Source organism: Anolis sagrei, chromosome 2, assembly GCF_037176765.1.
Source record: "Anolis sagrei isolate rAnoSag1 chromosome 2, rAnoSag1.mat, whole genome shotgun sequence".
NCBI classification, from domain to species: Eukaryota; Metazoa; Chordata; class Lepidosauria; order Squamata; family Dactyloidae; genus Anolis; species Anolis sagrei.
In genome coordinates, this window is record NC_090022.1 from 301,143,634 (window position 1) to 301,157,574 (window position 13,941).

Sequence of the window (13,941 nt, forward strand, 5' to 3'; positions counted from 1 at the left end):
AGTCCACCTTCAACGTGGCACCTCTTAAATTGTGTGCATCTACACTGTAAAATGAATGCAGTTTGGCACCACTTCAACTGCCATGGCTCAATCCTATTGAATCATGGGTGTTGTAGTTTTTCAAGGTCTTGGCTTCTCTGCCTAAAGATTTCTGGTGTCTTCTAAACTATAACTCCCAGGATCCAATAGCACTATGTCATGGCACAGTCTTGGACAGCAGTGGCTCCCAAAGTGACCCATTTAAGGTGGAATCAGGTGTCAAACAGGGATGTGTTATTATTGCCCCAACTTTATTCTCCATCTTCATCGCTATGATACTTCACCTTGTTGATGGGAAGCTTCCCACCGGAGTGGAAATCATCTATCAGAGTGGAAATCATCTATCACCGGAGTGGAAATCATCTATCAGAGTGGAAATCATCTATCACCGGAGTGGAAATCATCTATCTCTCAGACAGATGGCAAGCTATTCAACCTCAGCAGACTGCAAGCCAAATCCAAGGTCACAACAACATTTGTTATAGAACTCCAATATGCTGATGACAATGTCATCTATGTGCATTCAGAAGAAGACCTACAAGCCACTCTAAACACCTTCGCAGAAGCATACGAGAAGCTCAGCCTGTCATTGAACATCGAGAAAACCAAAGTGCTCTTCCATCAGTCACCAGCCAACCCTTCTCCAATGCCAGTGATACAGCTTAATGGTGGAACATTAGAAAATGTGGACCATTTCCGCTCCCTTGGCAGCCACTTCTCCACCAAAGTCAACATCAACATCAAAATACAGCACCGCCTGAGCTCTGCAAGCGCAGCATTTGTCCAAATGAAGCAGAGAATGTTTGAGGACCAGGACATCCATAGGGATACCAAGGTGCTTGTCTATAAAGCTATTGTCCTCCCAACCCTGCTCTATGCCTGCGAAACATGGACTGTCTACAGATGTCAACATCGACACAGAAATACAACACCACTTGAGCTCTGCGAGTGCAGCATTTGTCCAAATGAAGCAGAGAATGTTTGAGGACCGGGACATCCGTAGGGAGACCAAGGTGCTTGTCTATAAAGCTATTCCCCTCCCAACCCTGCTCTATGCCTGCGAAACCTGGACTGTCTACAGACGTCACATGCAACTCCTGGAACGATTCCATCAACGCTGCCTCCAGAAAATCCTGCAAATCTCTTGGGAAGACAGGTGGACAAATATCAGCGTGCGGGAAGAAGCAAAGACCACCAGCATTGAAGCGATGCTCCTCTGCCATCAACTCCGCTGGACTGGCCACATTGTCCGGATGCCCAAAGACCACCGTCTCCCAAAGCAGTTGCTCTACTCCGAACTCAAGAATAGGAAACGTAATGTTGGAGGACAGGAAAAGAGATTGAAAGATGGGCTCAAAGCCAACCTTAGAAACTGTAGTATAGACACTGAGAACTGGGAAGCCCTGGCCCTTGAGCGCTCCAGTTGGAGGTCAGCTGTGACCAGCAGTGCTGTGGAGTTTGAAGAGGCATGAATGGAGGGTGAAAGAGAGAAACGTGCCAAGAGGAAGGCCCATCAGCCAACCTCAACCGGGACCTGGAAAGCAATGCTCTCACTGCGGGAGAAGATGCTCCACGGTCACCTACAGACCCGCCTTGGAGGATTATCCTACTCGGACAACGAGGGATCAACATCGAAGGCATGTCAGCTGCCTTCGATGTTGATCGCAATCAACATCGAAGGCATGTCAGCTGCCAAAGAACAACTGCTCTATGAACTGTGCCGAGATAAGAAATGTGACGTGCTGTGTGTCCAAGAAACACACAGGGATGAACGACAGAAACGACCCAAAGTTCCAGGAATGATCCTAGTAGCGGAAAGACCACATGCGCAGTATGGAAGTGCTGTCTTTGTCAAACCAGGCCTCCAAGTCAGCAGTGCCCACAACACTGAAGAAAACAATATCGAGGTTATAACAGTAGAGCTTAATAACATCACCATCACCTCTGTGTACAAGCCCCCAAATGAAGATTTCTGCTTCTCCTCCCCCGAGAACTTTGACAGGCACCAAAGGGCGGTAGTAATTGGTGACTTCAACAGCCATAGCCATGTATGGGGCTATGCCCAAGAGGACAGAAATGGAGAGGCTGTCCTGTCCTGGTCTGAACTGCACAAACTATCACTCATCCATGATAGCAAGCTCCCACCATCCTACAACAGCGGGAGATGGCACCGAGGTTATAACCCAGACCTCTTATTTGTGAGCGACAGCATCGTACAGCAATGCACCAAATCAGTGGGACCACCAATCCCAAACACACAGCACCGACCAATAATATGCCAACTGTTCCCAACAATAAGGCCTCAGGAAGTTCGATTTAAACGAAGATACAACTTCAGAAAGGCAGATTGGACTAAATTCTCAGACATGTTAGACGACATGATCACATCGGTCGCGCCAGTCCCTGAGGAGTACGAACATTTTATTGAAATAGTGAAAACCTGCTCACGGGCCTCGATACCGAGAGGCTGCAGAACCCACTACCTCCAGGGCATTACTCCTGAAACAGCCGCCTTGTTGGAAAACTATTACAGGCTCCACAACGAAGACCCATTCAGTGAGCAGACTCTTCAGGCAGCGCAGAGCATTGTGTCCTCCATCTCTGAAGCCAAGAAAGAACAGTGGATCAAGTTGATCACAGAGGTCGACATGGGCAGGAGCAGCCAGAAGGCGTGGAGGCTGCTGAGACGGCTGAGCAACGATCCCTCACAAACTAATACCCATGCCAACATAAAGGCAGATCAGATAGCACACCAACTCTTGAAGAATGGGAAACCCAACCTTGCCACCAAAGTAGGAAAGAAACCAATAGCCAGACAACCAGAGATTGAGAACAACAACCTCCATGAACCCTTTACATCTACTGAATTGGACATGGCTCTCAACAAATGTAAGAATGGCAAAGCAGCTGGCTTGGATGATCTACGGATGGAACAAATCAAGAACTTTGGTCCAAAAGCAAGGCGCTGGCTGCTGGAGCTGATGAACAACTGCACTGCATCCTGTCAGATCCCCAAAATCTGGAGGAAAGCAAGAGTCATCGCCATCTTGAAGCCAGGCAAAGACCGTAATGACCCAAAAAGCTACAGACCAATCTCCCTGTTGTGCCACCTCTACAAAGTTCTGGAGAGACTTATTTTGCATAGAATTATGGAAAATATAGACCCCTGTCTGATCCCACAGCAAGCTGGCTTCAGAAAAGGCAAAAGCTGCACATCGCAAGTGCTGAACCTGACCCAGCACATAGAAGATGGCTTTGAAAGGCAGCAGATCACAGGAGCTGTCTTCATAGACTTGTCAGCAGCCTATGATACTGTGAACCACCGCCTCCTCCTGAGAAAAATGTATAATATCACAAAGGACTACCACCTCACCCGCCTGATAAGAAACCTGCTACAAAACAGGAGCTTTTTTGTTGAGTTCCAGGGCCAGAGAAGCAGATGGCGGAAACAGAAGAACGGCCTGCCTCAGGGGAGCGTGCTTGCTCCATCCATGTTCAACATCTACACAAATGACCAGCCACTGCCAGAAGGGACAGAGAGTTTCATCTATGCTGACGATCGTGCCATTACTGCTCAAGCAGGGAGCTTTGAGATGGTAGAACAGAAGCTCTCCGAAGCTCTAGGTGCTCTTACTGCCTATTACAGGGAAAACCATCTGATCCCTAATCCATCTAAAACACAGACATGCGCCTTTCACCTTAAGAACAGACAAGCATCCCGAGCTCTGAGGATTACCTGGGAAGGAATCCCACTGGAGCATTGCAGCGCACCCAAATACCTGGGAGTCACTTTGGACCGTGCTCTGACCTACAAGAAGCACTGCCTGAACATCAAGCAAAAAGTGGGCGCTAGAAACAACATCATACGAAAGCTGACTGGCACAACCTGGGGATCACAACCAGACACAGTGAAGACATCTGCCCTTGCGCTATGCTACTCTGCTGCTGAGTATGCATGCCCAGTGTGGAACACATCTCATCACACTAAAACAGTGGATGTGGCTCTTAATGAGACATGCTGCATTATCACGGGGTGTCTGCAACCCACACCACTGGAGAAATTACACTGCTTAGCCGGTATTGCACCACCTGACATCCGCCGGGAAGTAGCAGCCAATAGTGAAAGGACCAAGGCAGAGACATCTCCAGCCCATCCCTTGTTTGGGTATCAGCCAGCACGTCAACGACTTAAATCAAGACATAGTTTTCTTAGAACTACAGAGACACTCGCTGGAACACCCCAGCAAGCGAGAGTCCAAAAGTGGCAGGCCCAAACCCAGCACCTCAATTCATGGGTGATACCAGATGAGAGACTCCCCCCTGGGCACTCAGAAGACTGGGCGACTTGGAAGGCGCTGAACAGATTGCGCTCTGGCACCACGAGATGCAGAACCAATCTTAAGAAATGGGGCTACAGGGTGGAATCCTCGGCATGCGAGTGCGGAGAAGAACAAACCACTGACCACCTGCTGCAATGCACCCTGAGCCCTGCCACATGCACGATGGAGGACCTTCTTGCAGCAACCCCAGAGGCACTCCAAGTGGCCAGATACTGGTCAAAGGACATTTAACCAAATACCAAATTTACAAAATCTGTGTGGTTTTTTTTCTTTTTCTTTTTCTTTTTAATCTCTGTGTTTGTTTTGCTCTGTTCGAATTGTAATACAATGGTTGCTGATGACACGATAAATAAAATAAATAACGAGGGATCGTCCAAGTAAGTAAGTAAGCCATGGCAGCTCAGATGGTGCCAAACATTCATTTTACAGTATAAATCAGGCATGGGTGAACTTGGGCCCTCCAGGTGTTTTGGACTCCAACTCCCACCATTCCTAACTGCCTATCGGCGGTTAGGAATGGTGGGAGTTGAAGTCCAAAACACCTGGAGGGCCCAAGTTCACCCATGCCTGATGTAGATGAACCTCTTGTAAAAATACTAGCTAGCTCACCGGACTCGTCTTATCCAAATGCCGCTGCCTTTCTGTAAACAGACCTTCCTGTTGTGAAGGTCACTCCCTTCCTGCTTCAACTGAGCTTTGGCCTTTGACCTGACCCCTTAATCTCTGCAAAGCCCCTTCTCAGGAGATATATAGCACTAGCCTTGGACACTGGACACGATGGTCATTATACATCCAAGATATGCTCAATTCTGAACTTACATTGATATATGGCTATCTATATGCCATCCAAAATAAGTGCCGTTCACGTCAAGACCTGCAACTGGAACTTAGAAAGGTCATTTGGTACTACAGATCCCAGAATCCCCCAACCAGATGGATGTTGTCATTTAGCAAAGTAGCTTGATGTTTTGAGTTAGGAATCATCGAATCATAGAATCAAAGAGTTGGAAGAGACCTCCTGGGCCATCCAGTCCAACCCCATTCTGCCAAGAAGCAGGGATATTAAGTTCTTGTGGGTTTTTTCGGACTATATGGCCATGTTCTAGAGGCATTTCTCCTGACGTTTCGCCTGCATCTATGGCAAGCATCCTCAGAGGTAGTGGACCTCATTCTGCCAAGAAGCAGGAATATTGCATTCAAAGCACCCTTGACAGATGGCCATCCAGCCTCTGTTTCAAAGCTTCCAAAGAAGGAGCCTCCACCACACTCCGGGGCAGAGAGTTCCACTGCTGAACGGTTCTCACAGTCAGGAAGTTCTTCCGCATGTTCAGATGGAATCTCCTTTCAATGCAAGAGAGAAAGGTTGTATCTGCACTGTAAACCCCACTTTCACTGCAGTGGCACAATGCAGTTGACTCCTGGGAGTTATAGTCTGGATGAGGGCGAACAAAATGAAGTTGAATCCAGACAAGACAGAGTTCCTCCTGGTCAGTCGCAAGGCTGAACAGGGTATAGGGCCACAGCTTGTGCTGGAGGGGGTGATCCTGGACTCACAGCTTGGGGATGATCCTGGACTCATCGCTGAGCCTGGAACCCCAGGTTGCGGTTGTGGCTAGTGATCGTTTCCACAATTAAAACTTGTGCACCAGACTTGGCTACGGTGGTCCATGCTCTGGTCACATACAGGATAGACTACTGCAACGCACTCTACGTGGGGTTGCCTTGAAGACTGTTGAGAAACTTCAAATAGAGTTACAAGCTGGGTAGATGTGGGGAATGCTGTGGATGTAGCGTACCTGGATTTCAGTAAGAAATTTCAAGAGTATTGAAGGAACTAGCGGAAGTCATTTCGGAACCATTGGCAACCATCTTTGAGAGTTCTTGGAGAACGGGAGAAGTTCCAGCAGATTGGAGGAGGGCCAATGTGGTCCCAATCTTCAAGAAGGGAAAAAAGGATGACCCAAACAATGACCCATGTCTGGTCGGCCTCACGTTGATACCAGGCAAGATTCTGGAAAAGATTGTGAAGGAAGTGGTCTGCAAACACTTAGAAACAAATGCGGTCGTCGCTAAGAGTCAACATGGATTGATCAAAAACAAGTCATGCCAGACTCATCTGATCTCTTTCTTCGATAGAGCTACAAGCTGGGTAGATGCGGGGAATGCCGTGGATGGAGCGTGTCTGGATTTCAGTAAGGCCTTCTTCGACAAGGTCCCCCATGACCTTCTGGCAAGGAAACTAGGCCAATGTGGGCGAGGCAAAGCTACAGTGAGGTGGATCTGGAATTGGTTAAGTGGACGAACACAGAGAGTGCTCACTAATGCTTCCTCTTCATCTTGGAAAGAAGTGACGAGTGGAGTGCTGCAGGGTTCCGTCCTGGGCCCGGTCCTGATCAGGATCTTCATCAATGACTTAGATGAAGGGCGAGAAGGCAGGATCATCAAGTTTGCAGACGACACCAAGTTGGGAGGGAGAGCCAAGACTCCAGAGGACAGGAGCAGGATTCAAAGGGATCTTGACAGATTAGAGAGATGATTGGCCAAAACTAACACAATGAAGTTCAACAGGGACAAATGCAAGATACTCCACTTTGGCAGGAAAAACGAAATGCAAAGATACAGAATGGGGGACAATGAGGCCTGGATCGAGAGCAGTACGTGTGAAAAAGATCTTGGAGTCCTCGTGGGGAGGAAGGGGAACATGAGCCAACAATGTGATGTGGCGGCAGAGGCGGCCCTAGGTAATTTTCAATGGTAAGCAAACAGTATTTTGCCCCCCCCCCCCCAAACCAATCACTGATATATATTTTCTGTTCATTGTGGGAGTTCTGTGTGCCATATTTGGTTCAATTCCATCATTGGTGGAGTTCAGAATGCTCTTTGATTGTAGGTGAACTATACATCCCAGTAACTACAACTCGCATATGTCAAGGTCTATTTTCCCCCAAGAGCGCCTCAAGAGAGCCCCTGGGCAAAATCAACTCTACTGCAAATGCTTACTTTGCGTAATGGGTTGAGCCGCCCCTGTGTGGCGGCAAAAAAAGCCAATGGGATTTTGGCCAGCATCAAGAGGAGCATAGTGCCTAGATCCAGGGAAGTCATGCTCCCCATGCTCTATTCTGCTTTGGTTAGACCACACCTGGAATATTGTGTCCAATTTTGGGCACCACAATTCAAGAGAGAGATTGACAAGCTGGAATGTGTCCAGAGGAGGGCGACTGAAATCTGTGGAATGACCAGGGTGGGACAAAGAACTCCTGTTTGTTGGAGCTAGGTGGGAATGTTTCAACTGACCACCTTGATTAGCATTTGATGGCCTGGCAGTGCCTGGGGCAATCTTTTGTTGAGAGGTGATTAGCATGTGGACAATTTCAACAGAAAGGAGGAATCCATGAAAATTAACAAAATCCACTATTTGAAAACTCTAAAATTACAACAGCAAAACAATAGAGAGGAAACAATCAGGGACAGCTAATCACCTCTCAACAAAAGATTCCCCCAGGCACTAACAAGCCACACCATAGAATCATAGAATCATAGAATCATAGAGTTGGAAGAGACCTCATGGGCCATCCAGTCCAACCCCATTCTGCCAAGAAGCAGGAATATTGCATTCAAATCACCCCTGACAGATGGCCTTCCAGCCTCTGTTTAAAAGTTTCCAAAGAAGGAGCCTCCACCACACTCCGGGGCAGAGAGTTCCACTGCTGAACGGCTCTCACGGTCATGAAACAAATGCCAGGCCATCAAATGCTAATTAAGGTGGTCAGTTGAAACATTGCCACCTAGCTTCAGCAGACAAGAGTCCTTTGTCCCACCGTGGTCATTCCACAGATATATAAACCCAATTCCCTAGTTCCAACAGACCTCACTACCTCTGAGGATGCTTGCCATAGATAGAATCATAGAATCGTAGAATCATAGAATCAAAGAGTTGGAAGAGACCTCCTGGGCCATCATCCAGTCCAACCCCATTCTGCCAAGAAGCAGGAATATTGCATTCAAATCACCCCTGACAGATGGCCATCCAGCCTCTGCTTCAAAGCTTCCAAAGAAGGAGCCTCCACCACACTCCGGGGCAGAGAGTTCCACTGCTGAACGGCTCTCACAGTCAGGAAGTTCTTCCTCATGTTCAGATGAAATCTCCTTTCTTGTAGTTTGAAGCCATTGTTCCATTGCGTCCTAGTCTCCAAGGAAGCAGAAAACAAGCTTGCTCCCTCCTCCTCCCTGTGGCTTCCTCTCACATATTTATCCATGGCTATCATATCTCCTCTCAGCCTTCTCTTCTTCAGGCTAAACATGCCCAGTTCCCTAAGCCGCTCCTCATAGGGCTTGTTCTTCAGACCCTTGATCATTTTAGTCGCCCTCCTCTGGACAGATGCAGGTGAAATGTCAGAATGCCTCTAGAACATGGCCATATAGCCCGAAAAAACCTACCACAACCTACTTATGGTTGGATGTCACCACAACATGAGGAACTGTATTAAGGGGTCGCAGCATTAGGAAGGTTGAGAACCACTGGCGTAGATGGTGTCTTCCCGTATGGCAGAAGGGGGTTGGACTGGATGGCCCAGGAGGTCTCTTCCAACTCTTTGATTCTGTGATTCTATGATTCTACTCAACATGTAGTGTTTAAAGTCAGAAGATTATTCCTATCCTGGAGTGCAACATATTCCTTCTCTGGAAAGGTTGGATGACCATCTGTCAGGAGGGCTTGGATGAGGTCTTCCCGTATGGCAGAAGAGGGTTGGACTGGGTGACCATTGCTTGGGTTTCTTCAATGGGCGTCCTCTCCTGATGCGTGTTTTGTCTGTCTTCCTCTCATTTCAGGTGGGACACAAGCCATTTCAAGAGGGCCGGAGGGGCCCTGAGGGACAGCTACATCATCCACCCCGAGTTCGTGTCAGAGTCATACCCGATCCCCCATTACTGGTAGCAAAGAGCCGAGACAGGCTGGCATTAAAATCGCCGCTGGTGACTTATAGCACCGCCTCTCCGCTTTTCTTGGGCTGAAGAAGGCCTTCCTTCAAAGGTTCCGTTCTCGAGATCCGGGACTCCAAGATCCTCAATCGGATGGCCACAGAGGGTCCCACCAGCTGGTCTTTGGGAATGAATGAGCTTCCCCCAAGATACACAGTAGGCTTGGGCAATCCATGGTTCTAAATGGTTCTAAAGTACTTACAAAACTATAGTTCTGGTGGTGAAAATTTCAGAACTCTAACAAAACTCTCAAAATTTCATAATAAATGGCAGTTCCTAATTGGTTCTGTCATTAAAATCACCAATAATGAAATAATAATTAAATTTTGAAAGTTTTGTTAGAGTTCTGAAATTTTCACCACCAGAACTTTAGTTTTGTAAGTACTTTAGAACCATTTCTAAAGTACACAAAAGTTCCATCACACTCCGGGGCAGAGAGTTCCACTGCTGAATGGCTCTCACAGTCAGGAAGTTCTTTCTAATGTTCAGATGGAATCTCCTCTCTTGTATCATAGAATCATAGAATCATAGAATGAAAGAGTTGGAAGAGACCTCCTGGGCCATCCAGTTCAACCCCATTCTGCCAAGAAGCAGGAATTGCATTCAAATCACCCCTGACAGATGGCCATCCAGCCTCTGCTTAAAAGCTTCCAAAGAAGGAGCCTCCACCACACTCCGGGGCAGAGAGTTCCACTGCTGAATGGCTCTCACAGTCAGGAAGTTCTTCCTAATGTTCAGGTGGAATCTCCTCTCTTGTAGTTTGAAGCCATTGTTCCATTGCGTCCTAGTCTCCAAGGAAGCAGAAAACAAGCTTGCTCCCTCCTCCTCCCTGTGGCTTCCTCTCACATACTTATACATAGCTATCATATCCCCTCTCAGCCTTCTCTTCTTCAGGCTAAACATGCCCAGCTCCCCAAGCCGCTCCTCATAGGGCTTGTTCTCCAAACCCTTGATCATTTTAGTCGCCCTCCTCTGGACACATTCCAGCTTGTCAATATCTCTCTTGAATTGTGGTGCCCAGAATTGGACACAATATTCCAGATGTGGTCTAACCAAAGCAGAATAGAGGGGTAGCATTACTTCCCTGGATCTAGACACTAGGCTCCTATTGATGCAGGCCAAAATCCCATTGGCTTTTTTTGCCGCCACATCACATTGTTGGCTCATGTTTAACTTGTTGTCCACGAGGACTCCAAGATCTTTTCCGTGGACAACAAGTTAAACATGAGCCAACAATGTGATGTGGCAGCAAAAAAAGCCAATGGGATTTTGGCCTGCATCAATAGGAGCATAGTTGTTGTAGGTTTTTTCGGGTTACATGGCCATATTCTAGAGGCATTCTCTCCTGACGTTTCGCCTGCATCTATGGCAAGCATCCTCAGAGGTAGTGAGGTCTGTTGGAACTAGGAAAAAAATGGAACTAGGAAAATCACCTCTCAACAAAAGATTGCCCCAGGCACTAACAAGCCACACCAAACAACTGCCAGGCCATCAAATAGTAATCAAGTTGGTCAGTTGAAACACTCACACCTAGCTCCAGCAGACAAGAGTCCTTTGTCCCACCCTGGTCATTCCACAGATATATAAACCCATTTTCCCAGTTCCAACAGACCTCACAAGTTCTGAGGATGCTTGCCATGGATGCAGGCGAAACGTCAGGAGAGAATGCCTCTACCTCTTTCTTTCATTTCTTCCTTCGCTTTTTGGTTTCATCCTTTCTTCTCTCTTTCCTTCCTTCCCTCCCCCTTTCTCTACTTCTTCCTTTGTATCCTTTCTTCCCTCTCTGTTTCCTTCCTTCTTTCACTTTTTTTTCCTTTTCTCCTTCCTTCCTTCTTTATCTCATTCCTGCCTTTCCTCCCCTTTTTCTTTGCTTTCTACTTTCTTTTCTTCCTTTGGTATCTCTTACTTTTCTTCCTTCTCTCCTTCCTTCTCTCCTTCCTTTCTTCCTTCCTTCCGTCCTTCCTTCCTTCCTTCCTTCTTTCCCTTCCTCCTTCTCGCTTTCCTTCCCTTCCCCTTCCCCTCCTTCCTTCCCTTTTTCCCTCCCTCCTTTCTTTTCTCCTTACTTCTTTATCTCATTCCTGCCTTTCCTCCCCTTTTTCTTTCCTTTCTACTTTCTTTTCTTTCTTTGGTATCTCTTTCTTTTCTTCCTTCTTCCTTCCTTCCTTCTCTCTTTCCTTCCTCCCCCCTTTCCCTCCTTCATTCCTTCCCTTTTTCCCTCCCTCCTTTCTTCTCTCCTTCCTTCCTGTCTGTTCTCCCCCAATACCATGGTAGAGTCCCTTCTAACTCTATTCTAGGAGTCTATTTAATATCTATATATATAAGAACCTTAAGGTCGTAATTAAGCGGTCAAAAATGGCTAAACCACCGGACAAATTTTCACCACATTTGCCCTGCTAATACCTCTTCCCCCAAGGTATGACCAACAACCCTGCGCCAGCTGCGACTGTACCTCGTGAAGGCTGATCTGGCCGGGGTGGTCCATGCCTTGGTCACCTCTAGAATGGATTACTGCAATGCGCTCTACGTGGGGCTGCCCTTGAAGACGGCTCGGAAACTTCAATTGGTCCAGCGGGCAGCAGCCAGGATGCTAACCGGGGCTCATTATCAAGAGAGGTCTACCCCTCTGTTTAAGGAGCGCCACTGGCTGCCGTTTATTTTCCGAGCCCAATTCAAGGTGCAGGTGCTCACCTACAAAGCCCTGAACGGTTTGGGACCACCCTACCTGCGTGACCGCATCTCCATCTACGAACCCACACGCTCGCTCCGGTCATCTGGGGAGGCCCTGCTCGTGATCCCACCCACGTCGCAAGCGCGCTTGGTGGGGACACGGGACAGGGCCTTTTCTGTGGCGGCCCCCCGACTTTGGAACGCCCTTCCAAAAGATCTTCGACAGGCCCTTACTCTAGCAGCTTTCAGAAAGAACCTAAAACCTTGGCTGTTCCGATGTGCCTTCTCAGATTAGGAATTCCCCATCCCAAGTCCTAGAAGCACTTTAGTACAATTAAGATTGCTGCACACCGCACTATTTTAATCCTACGTTCCTCCTGCCATTTCAGCACTTTTAACCCGTACCCCACTGCTCTGGCCGGCCCAGTTTTTAAAGTGTCCTGATGTATTGTCACTGTTGTTGTTATTCGGCTTAACTATTTGATTTGCTTTTGTTATTGTTGTGTTATGTTTTTACTGTATTGTGTTTTGCGGTTTCGGCCCGTGTAAGCCGCATCGAGTCCTTCGGGAGATGCTAGCAGGGTACAAATAAAGTTAATAATAATAATAATAATAATAATAATAATAATAATAATAACCCTCAAAACACCAATACGCAACAACACAAACACACAATACCTGAAAAACACGGAGCATGCGCAGAGGCCTCGGAAGGAAAACGATGAAGGACTCCATTTCCCAGCTTCCCCCGCGCCCAAATCTCCCTCCGCATGCGCACTGCCATCTGCCTGCCTCCCTCTACATGAGCCCAGCCTGAGAAAGCCCACCAAACCGATGTAAGCACTCATGCTCGGGGAGGGCATGGGAGCTGCAGGGGGCCGCTGAGGGCAACTAAAACGACACAAAACGGGAGAGAAAGAGGGAAAGAAGGAGGGAAAGAAGGAGGGAAGGAAAGAAAGAAAGCAGGGTAGGGAAGGAAGGAAGGGGAGAGGAGGGAAAGAAGGAGAGAAGGAAAAAAAGAAAGGTATAGAAGGAAGGAAAGAGAGAAGGAAATAAAAAAGTGAAAGAAGGAAGGAAAGAAAGAGAGAAGGAACAAAAGAGGGAAGGAAGGAAGGAAGGAAGGAAGGAAGGAAGGAAGGAAGGAGACAAGGAGGGATGAAACCAAACAGCAAAGGAAGCGAGAAAAGAAACAGTAGAGAAGGAAGAAAGAAGAAGAGAAAGATAAAGAGGGAAAGAAGGAAAGAGGGAGGGAAGGAAGGAAGGAGAGAGAAAAAGAAGGAGGAGAAAGAGGGAGGGAAGGTTTGCCACAGCAACGCGTGGCGGGTACAGCTAGTAGTAATATATAATAGTAACATTATATTATATAGTAATATACGTAACAAGAATATATATAATATATATGTATCATAGAGCAATATATATGTATTATATAGCAATATATATAATAGTAATATATAAAGTGTGTGTGTATATATATATATATATATATATATATATATATATATATATTAGACACACACCAGTCATCCAGTATCCACCCATATATGTGTGTGTGTGTCTACACTGCCATATAATCCAGTTCTAAGTAGATAATCTGGATTTTACATGGCAGTGTGGAAGGGGTGACACTGGGTGCATCTACACTGTAGACTTAATAAAGGAGGATGAATCTGGTGAGGGGAGGAGAAAAAGGAAAGAAAGAAAGGGAGGAAGAGAAGGGATGGAAGGAAAATGGCTCTCTATGTATTCTTTGCCTTTATGATTTGAAAATGTCTCTCTTTCCGACATCCACTCTTGCCAAAGTGAATAAACCTCTGATCCTTGCCTTCACCCCATTCGTGTCTGATTTGGAACTTCAGAGCTAAGGCAGCCGGGACCCCGAAACACCAGTTCATGCGGAGCTAAAATCACACAA

At 47.1% G+C, this 13,941-nt stretch overlaps 1 protein-coding gene across 3 annotated transcripts in view; it reads left to right on the forward strand.

Moving 5' to 3' along the window:
* SPMIP6 (sperm microtubule inner protein 6) overlaps window positions 1-9,369 on the forward strand; it is a 32,418-nt gene extending 23,049 nt beyond the window's left edge. For 2 of the 3 annotated variants that reach the window (XM_060761131.2, XM_060761133.2), the window contains exon 7: window positions 9,210-9,369. In XM_060761131.2, the coding sequence (XP_060617114.2) occupies window positions 9,210-9,315 (106 nt within the window). In that variant the 3' untranslated portion in view covers window positions 9,316-9,369. The remainder of the gene's footprint in view (window positions 1-9,209) is intronic. The other variant, XM_060761134.2, reaches the window with a different exon arrangement.
* Window positions 9,370-13,941: the final 4,572 nt, after the last annotated feature.